This window comes from Zeus faber, assembly GCF_960531495.2.
Source record: "Zeus faber genome assembly, chromosome: 19".
Classification (NCBI taxonomy): domain Eukaryota; kingdom Metazoa; phylum Chordata; class Actinopteri; order Zeiformes; family Zeidae; genus Zeus; species Zeus faber.
The window spans coordinates 20,100,365-20,110,364 of record NC_137206.1 but is presented as its reverse complement, the minus strand read 5'-3'; the positions used below and the strand labels follow the sequence as shown (position 1 = coordinate 20,110,364).

The window sequence follows — 10,000 nt, the reverse complement described above, 5'->3', positions numbered from 1 at the left end:
ACCCAAAACGCTCCAGCCGGACCTTTGACGCCGTACATGTAGAATGTCTGCAATTATTACATCACCACCTCACGATCGGCTCAAATGATCGCGATCATTTTGTAAAAACGTTAAGATCCTAAAATCGTGGGTTTCCGACCAAATTCAAGGGGAACTTTAAAACAGCTTGTGAGAAATGCATGATGTCATATTCGAACACTGCAATAAGCAGATATGTGTATTACACTGTCATCACTTTATACTGAGATAGTCACGTGAAATGAACAAAAATGACAATTCAACTGTTCATCGCAATTATTTGTACGTATTAAAATGTCATGATCCTGACGGCCCCACAGATAGTGATATAACACTCAAATCCATAGATTTCAGTGAACTGTTTCGCTGCGGTGACCTCGCCCGGGGCGAGAGGATAAAACAATTTAGTGATGATGCTTGTGAGGTAAAGGGGTCACGTCTGCACACGCTCAAATCAATAAATATCTCGGACGGTGCTTTCCCATTCAAGTGAAAACTCAATTTAGTTCCTCGATTCATCACGGCCGAGCGGGGCTGTGAGGGAAACAGAGGAAAAATGAGAGAGAAAGAGAGAAAACGAAAGAAAGAAAGAAAGAAAGAAAGAAAGAGAGGGTGGGTAGGAGGGTAAGAGAGAGATGTGGATTGGAGACGTGGATCAAATTATCAACAGAGAAGGAGCGAGAGAGCGAGAGCAAGAGAGAGAAAGGAGAGAGAGGGAGAGAGAGAGACAGAGAGAGAGAGGGAAGGAGAGAGAGAGAAAGAGAGAGAAAAAGAGAGTGAGAGGGACAGATAGAGAGACAGAGAGAGAGAGAAAAAGAGAGAGAGAGAGAAAGAGAGAGCAAGAGAGAGAGTGAGGAACGGAGAGAGACAGAGAGATAGAGAGAGAGAGAGAGAGAGAGAGAGAGAGAGAGAGAGAGAGAGAGCGGCAGCATGGGGAGATGGGGTTGGCAATATTGACAAAAAGAGATATCACATCAATATATTTTTTCAAAAATACCTTGATATTGAACATCTGGTGATATTTCGGGGGACGACTCTCAGTGCTTTCATGACATATTTACACACAAGGGGAAAGATGATGAGTAATGTGGATATAGGCATTGACCAGAACAGCTAGAACGGTCTATGAAGTTCAGAAGGGGTATGACGTGTACCTAACTATGACGCAGCTTTAACAACAATATTTGACTACATTGCGATATTACAATAACCAACTCATCTGATGTTGAATTATTATATTAAATGATGTCATTACGACACTTCTGTCCATAGCCACTTGTACAATAAGTACGTTTGTCAGAGCATCGAACCGACTGTATGTCACAGTCACAGCCGGTGAAAGACGGACGGAGAAGGGTCGCCACCGGGACGAACGACCCTTGAGGCCGCGCGCCGGCGGAGGAGCGAGGCGGCCTGCGAGGGTGGAGGAGCGGCGTCTGGCACCCGACCGGTGATGGGCGATACGGGAGGAGCGAGGCGAGCCGGCCGAACGGTGAAGCAGGGCAGGGCAGCGCAGCCCGGGCGGAACGGCGTTGTCGTGGTCTGGACAGGCTGGGCTTCGGGCAGTGCCCAGACGTCCGAGCGTGACACGCGTAGACAGTCTGGATATTCCCGATATTCCCAAGAGGGAAAGGAGAGGTGGAGGGTCATCGGCAAAGCAGCGGTGGGAGAAGCCACGGGAGGAGGTCGCGTCACCGAGGGGTTTAGTGTACAAAGAGAAAACAGGAGAGGCCCCAGGACCGAACCTTCCGAATCATATCACAATGCCAATATCATGAGGTATATCGCATCTGATTTACGATATATATCGCCCAGCGCTTTGGGCAGCCATGGAGTTAAGGACAGACAAGCAGAGATGGACAAACAGACAGACCACATCAACACGGGAAAAGGACAAAGAGGGTTCAACTCTTTCACTGAGAAATGACATGACTAGACATAATACTGAACACAGTGGCCTTGTTGGAGACACATGCACGCACGCACACACATACACACACACACACACACACACACACACACACACACACACAGACACACACACACACACACACACAGATACACACGGACGACACACACACACACACACACAAACACACACACACACACACACACACACAGACAGACAGATAAACAAATAGCTGAGCAGGCCGTGAAGAATGTTTCACAAACAGCCGAGAAAATGGGACGGTCATCCTCGAGCAGCATTGAACAATGTGGATCTCTCTCCCTCCCTCTATCTCTCGCTCTCTCTCTCTCTTCCATCTCTACCGTGCTGCACTGCATCTCATGGCACATACATAGTGTGTATGCGCATGTACACAGTGCGTGACTGTGTGTGTGTGTGTGTGTGTGTGTGTGTGTGTGTGTAAGTGTGTGTGTGTGTGTGGGAGGGCATGGTTTCCAAGACGTTTACACCTCTGCCTGTATGTGTCTGCATGTAAGAGCACATACATCCTTGTGTGTGTGTGTGTGTGTGTGTGTGTGTGTGTGTGTGTGTGTGTGTGTGTGTGTGTGTGTGTGTGTGTGCATGTGTGTGTGGGCGTGCGTACGTGTGTGCGAACGAGTGTGTCACGCCTGCGGTCCTGTGCAGGCTGAGATGGTCTGAGCAAGATGCTACTTGTCGGCTGAGAACAACACCTGTAGCTCCCCCCATAAGTCCCAAACCGACACACGTACACACACACACACACACACGCACACACGCGCCCACACACACACACACACACACACACTGTTGAAAGCGCACACACACTTTGTATGTGAAAACACAGAAAGTGCCGTTACACCACAGCACACTTTCAACAGATGGACTCCTCCGTCCACCTTCACTGGTGTGCAGGTACTAACCACGCCTTTTATGGGGCTCATCTGCAAAAGGAAGGAGCAACTGGCAACCAATCAAGGAATGTTCCGGGAGCTCTCCGGTTGAGAAAGATTCACAATACAGTTATTTAAAAGATGTACTTTCATTTTTATCGCCACTGGATACTTCAGCCGGTTCCAACCTGAACAACAAAACAACAACGGGACAAGGTTCCTCAACACCACCAAGGAAAGAATCCTTAAACCACGGTACCGGGAAAATATTTCTAATTCCATTTAAAAAAAAATAAAATTGGAAATCGGCTTTGGTGTTACAAGACCAAAGCCTCGAGGCTGTCATTAATAATCTACCTCATCAGATCCAGCCAGAACAGCAGCTTTGTGTCCATCAGCACAAGTTTCACCCTGAAACTTGTGCTGATGACTGACTTGAGCAAGGTTTGAGTCCCAGTCGCAGCGAGTCCCGTCCCGTGGGACTCTTCATTGCACCAGGAAGGGCCGGGGGTGACGTCCGCCGTTTTATATCCATATTTATTGACGCTCATCCACCATGTTCGAAAGACTTATACTAAGGTAAAAGAAGCGCTCGTGAGTTCCAATGGGCTCGTCTGGTTTCCGCTGCGGCGACAAATTCTAATTCGGTTCTTTAGAAAATCACGTGGAAAAGGTGGATCCCCTCACGCCTGGCGGTTTCCTGTTAGATAGATAGATAGATAGATAGATAGATAGATAGATAGATAGATAGATAGATAGATAGATAGATAGATAGATAGATAGATAGATAGATAGATAGATAGATAGATAGATAGATAGATAGATAGATAGATAGATAGATAGATAGATAGATAGATAGATAGATAGATAGATAGATTTGTGAGTGTGTTGTATAGTGTATTGCATTACGGAACCCTCTGTGAATGGAAATGTTTCTAATATGGGTGCATAATAAGGTCATAGTGGATTTATATTACATTTACCGTATTTTCCGGACTATAAGCCGCTACTTTTTTCCTAGGTTTTGAACCATGCGGCTTATACAAAGGTGCGGCTATTCTGTGGATTTTTCTTCCACCGCTAGGGGCGCTCTAACCGGAATTAGAATCAAAAATAAGATAGACGAAAAATCAATGCAAAGAAGAATACGCTACTTTTTCTTTAGCAGATAGAACGCGGACGATAAATTACCAACTGGTAATTATTTTCAAATCCTCGCCCCTTCATCATGGAACCCACACGAAGAAGTTGCGTATGATGCAAGTTTTAAGTTGAAGGCCATCGACATCAGTGTGAATCGGGCATTTTAAGCTGCACTCCGGGTGGAGTGGGAGGCTTGGATGACAAGTGGTGAGAAGTCATTCACAAAAACTGGCCGCATGCGAAAAGCATCTTTTTCTGATGTCTGTCAGTGGACCCTCACAGCGTGGAGTGCTGTGAAAAAATCCACTTCCACTTGCGAAAGGCTGGACTGCTACGCGAAGAGAGCGGCGCACCTTCAGAGTCAACTTCACCGGAGGATGTCAGTGACACGGAGAGCGAGACTGATGGAGACAGATGTGACGAAGCGCTTCTGGGGCTGTTCAACTCCGACACTGAAGAAGACGACTTCATGGGTTTCAGCGAAGATGATTAAAGGGACTTGTGGTTTCAAACACAGGAGAAATGAAGGTAAATAAATGCTGTTTTTTTTCTCTTGGTTCTGTTCCGTTTTAATCAGCAAAGTTGCTGCCGTGTTAAAAGGCACTGTTCGGAAAGAATCTGTTCAGGTACATACATGTACATTTACAGTTCAAAATTGTTCTGTACATGCAGTAAATATCTAATTTTTCAACATAGATATCTGCGGCTTATAGCCCGGTGCAGCTTGTATATCTCTTTTTTTTTTTAAATAGAGCGGATGCGGCTTATATACAGGTGCGCTCTATAGTCCGGAAATTACGGTACATACAGTATGTAGTGTATACATATAAATGCATATATATTATTATAGCTCGATATTTTATTAAATTTTACCTGTGAGACAGAAAAAGGTAAACAGAAAACTGCGCGTGTGCGCACGTGCGCACACACACTCACACACGCACACACACACACACACACACACAGATTAGGTTGATTTCGAGGTCAAGTCCACCACTTAGTCTCCCTGTGTAATCCAGCTTTAACTTTGCCCTGAGCTTCATCAGCAGCATTCCACACGTACCACGCGTGGGAAACCCCTCAGGCTCGGACCGTAAGCAAGTCACCTCAGAATGACCAGCGGGAAAACGACGCCAGTGTGGGAGGTGATTGCAGGACGGACGGGGCGATATGACAGATTTATCGTCAAAACTCGGGAGACAGTTCGGGTTTTGTTTTGAGACGCATAAGTGACGTTGAGCAACTCTTTGCGCGTCGACCTATGGCAGCAGAGAAGAGGAGGGGTGGGGTTCGAGGTGGCTGCAAAGGTGTGTGTTGAAATAGTAAGTAGGAGGGAGAATGGTTTTCACAATGCTTGACACACACAAGCACAAAGGCACACACGCACACACAAACACGCACACGCGCACACACGCACACACAACATTCAGTTGAAACTCTGTTAAAAGGACAAAAAAAACGAAATAAACCAGAAGAAATGTTCCCTCTCCTGCTGTCCATCTTTCAGTTTTTAAATATATTAAAATGACGTGCATATTCAGTAGTTGTATGATATTTTTCTCACTATTCCAATCGATTTTATTGAAGCATTTTATTTTGTTTGTATTCTTTTTACATAATTTTTGTTTGTTTGTGGACATTTTTTAAATGTTTTTATTTTTTACAACTGTCTTTCCTCCGAATCTGTGAAGCACTTTGTGTCCTCTGTTATGACACTTGCTATATAAGCAAAGGTATTATCCTTCCATTAGTTCTGCGTTAATATGAGTCACAACATGTTAAAACATGATACATAAACAGAATCACCTTGGACATGGGTTGGGCGTTAAACTAAACTATTCTATTCATACCATACCTTGATAAAACAGCAAGGGCTGACTTTCTGCTTGTTTGATGCCTTTATTGGAGGGAAAATGGATAGCATATCAGGTGTTGTGAGTCTATACCGCTCAGCAGAAGAGCCATCTCCAGAGAAGAAGTCAACTTTGACGGAGGGATGGAAAGACAGAGTGAGGGAAGGAGAGACAGACGTCTTACACGTTTTCTCCTTTATCCCTAATGACTCCCGGCTGATTTGAACGCAATCCAGTCCGACCACCGAGACAACGACATTATGCTGAGATAACGGCTCGTCTGTTCACGCGTCTGTCTGTCTACCTGTCTGTCCCTGACTCTACCACCCTGTCTGTCCGCCTGTCGGCCTATCCGTTTATCTGTCTGTTTGCGTTCTGGCCGTTAAGGGTCTAACACACTTATCACAAAACAATACTGACTATTCAACCACAGAAACCACATCTTCCTGGAATCCCATACACACACACGCACGCGCGCACGCACGCACGCACGCACGCACGCACGCACGCACGCACGCACGCACACACACACACAAAGAGAGAAAGGTCAACAGTCTGTCAACATGAACATGTTTTAACCGGATGATTGAAGGTGTGGAAATGAAATGCCCACTCTTACTTTTACACACACACACACACACACACACACACACACACACACACACACACACACACACACACACACACACACACACACACACACACACACTCACACATATATACATAGAGGCTCGAATTAATTTAGGTTGTTGATAAGACAAAGACAATCAGTGGTCATCTGTTTTCACTTATATCTGACGACAGCCACACACACACATACACACACACACACACACACACACGAGTGCACACAAACACACAAACACATTTTCTAATTAAGTCCTCAACACGAGAACAATAGCAGCTGACAACGGGACGGTCATAATGGAGAATCACACTCAGCGTTTCTGACTTTCATTCTTTTACTTATTCCCTCTCTCCTCTCGTCTCGGGAGACAAAAACACCCCTCAAAACATTTTTTTTCCCCCCACCAAATCCGAGGCTCCCGGCTACGGTGTCCCGTTAGTTGGTCTTATCTCTGTTGGGAAACGCAAAGTGAACTCCGCTTTGTCTGAAAGCTTAATTGGTTGCCATGGTAACCATTGTGGGGAACAATGCTAAGTGCTAGTTATCAATCGTTCTTGCCTTGTGGTTTTTTTCTCCCTCGTTTTGACACGTGTGTGTGTGTGTGTGTGTGTGTGTGTGTGTGTGTGTGTGTGTGTGTGTGTGTGGAGTGTCCACCTGCATGGCCGCCTGGAACACACTTTATAACGTGTTAAGCACCGAGCATATCCCATAATAGCCTCGTCGAAGTTCTTTACTGTCCTAATATGTGTCCGATTTCTTAGGTAGACCTTGATTTACAGCAGCGTATGTAAGCAGCTCTGGTGGTCTGAGAATAAACTGAATTTCAGTCCAAGTGTGTGTGTGTGTGTGTGTGTGTGAACCACAAATCTGATACCTGTCCTTTTCCAGAGTGAGAAGTAAACCATTAAAGCGGCGCACAGTTTGCCGTTAAAACGAGTGGCCCTCCGTCCCTTTCGCTCGGAAGAATCCCTTGAATAAACATCCACTTCTCCACGACGTGCAACCACTGGAACAACCTGACCGCGGGGTTGGCTAAAACAAACGACGCGACACGACAACGATGAAAACACATGGGACGGACCGAGACACGAGAGGCGGCGACGGCGCAATCGCCTTGCTCTGAGTGTTGGATCTAAATTATAATGAGATAATAATAACAATCATTGGATAATAATTGCACTTGGTATAATATCATACGAAGTGGTAAAAAGTGGAACAAAGTGTGCGTGCGCGCAAAACAAGACACAACAAGACGCCGCACACACACACACAGCCTGTACGCACATCATAATGATATGATGGTGTCCGGCTGTATTGTTTATAGACCCACGCTGATTTTTTTTTTTTTTTTTTTTGTTCTTGTTGTTATTGTGCCTTATTGCCCGACGTTGAGAAATACAGTTTTTTGTTCAAATACTCGAGGGACTTTTCCGCTTTTCGTCGTCATTCAATTCCCAACGCTGAACACCTTCAAACCCGACGCTTGGTCCGGCGCAGTGGCGCGCTCAAGGGCGTGAGACCGAATCGGACCGCACCACCCGGAGCGGTTGTTTTAACGCCAACTTGTTCGGGCGGCATCCTTTGTCCTCGCTCCTCCGCGCCGCCTAGGTGCGTTTATTCGGATTGACTTCGTATCCGTCCCGGGGGCCCAGGCCGGAGGCCCCACGCGAGGTGCGACTCGTCCATCCAAAAACACCCCCCATTCAACGCAGTCCGAAAGTTGACTTTCCGAACTCCCCCCGAAGCAGGAAAAAAAGAAAATCAAATGAAAAAAAAAAAAATCACGGATCCGTTATAAAGTTTTTACTCCTCATAAACAGACAGGACGTCACGTGAGAAGTGGTTCTTTCTTTTTCTTTTTCTTTTTTGTGTGTTTTACCTTTTCCGTGGCTCGTCAGGCAGCACAGCTCCAGCAGCGCGGCGAGCAGCGCGGCTCCGCTCCCGACCCGCATTTTACTTCACTTTCCCGAGCACGACGTCTCCATAACAAGGGTCCGGGGGTTGGGTGGGTGCGTGGGTGGGTGGGTGGGCGGCGGAGGAAGAAGAAAGTTGGTGACAGCCGGGACCGGGAAAGCCGAACACTGCGGGAGACCGGGGCGCGCAGCGGCAGCCGAGACCGGCGGTTCTCAACCTGAGGTGAGCGGCCCCCTAGGGGTCCGGGGGGGGAGTTGCTAGCGGGTCCTCAGCCCCAATGATTGCCGTCGAGTGTTTTACTTTTGTCTTTGTGTGTAAATGTTTTTTGATGATTCATACTTTTGTCATTTATAGTTTTCACAAAATGTATACATTCAAATTGAAAACAAACAAAAAAAAAAAAATCGAATTTTAACAGTGATAATAATAATAATAATTACAACAACAATAATAACAATAATAACAATAATAATAATAATAATGATGGATAATACTACTACTATTACTACTACTACTACTACTACTAATACTAATACTAATTATACTACCACTACTACTACTACTACTAATAATAATAATAATGATAGCTGCAGGCAGCAATAGGCAGGGTCCAGGGTAATCGGCCCGTCATTAAAGTTCAATGGAGGAGTGTGCTTTGGCTTTGTGTTTTGTGACTGCAAAAGTTAATTCGTAGTGTAATTCTATGATCGGGCAGTGTTTGCGGCAACTAATGCCAATTATCATTCTGCGGTAGGGCTGCATGATTGCGGCTTAAATTATAATCACGATTCTTTTAGTCAATATAGTGATCACAATTATTTATCATGATTATTAATCCATTTTGGGGAACAGAATTATTTTATGGCACTTTGTAAATCAACATAAAATTGCCTACACAATAATTATGTATTTTATAAACCTATATATACATAAAACTAAGGTAAGTGGTTTAACTGACTTCAATTGTAAAGAATCTATAATGAAATAAATGTGTGTATTGGGCTACACCAAAAACACAAAAAGAATAAAAACATTTCAAAACACATACACAATAAATACATATTCCTTGTATTATGTAATTGCCTATGGTTATTGTTACCAATATTTATAATTCAGAAAATTTGTGGACAGTGATATCTCTGGAATGTCTATAAATTCTGACACTGATGTTATTGTGTTTTTATTTTGTAGAACTTGTTCTGTTGCGTGTCAGTTGTCCTCAAAAGTGTATATATTTATTATGTTTAATACACTACATTTTGTTTAATCCAATTGTCTTCTGGTAAAAAAATACCTTTCACTTTGTAACTTTGTAGGATTGAGAGTTTGTATCTTATATTCCTTTAGTTAATACTATATCTGTGGTTGAGTTACAGAATCATATTTGTGTGCTCCATCAACTCGCGCATGCGCACAACGACTTCTCGGTTGTAGCATGCGTGGTGCCATCTTGGTGAAGTGGCGATTGGTGATCACAAACTCCTTCCACAAAACTGACCCGATCTGGATGAAACTGGAACGACTCCATGTCGGAACTGCCCTGGATGCACATCTTATTCAGATTGCCTGTGGGTTCGTCGGATCCATGACATCCATAAAAGTCTGACTCTACACGTGCCGCCAT

At 44.7% G+C, this 10,000-nt stretch overlaps 1 protein-coding gene across 1 annotated transcript in view; it reads right to left on the bottom strand.

Annotated features, from left to right (window-relative positions):
- LOC307245024 (melanoma receptor tyrosine-protein kinase) overlaps positions 1–8,418 on the bottom strand; it is a gene marked incomplete at its 3' end in the record, with an annotated part of 37,123 nt that extends 28,705 nt beyond the window's left edge. The window contains exon 1 of the mRNA XM_080020434.1: positions 8,342–8,418. Within this exon, the coding sequence (XP_079876560.1) occupies positions 8,342–8,414 (73 nt within the window). The 5' untranslated portion in view covers positions 8,415–8,418. The remainder of the gene's footprint in view (positions 1–8,341) is intronic.
- Positions 8,419–10,000: the final 1,582 nt, after the last annotated feature.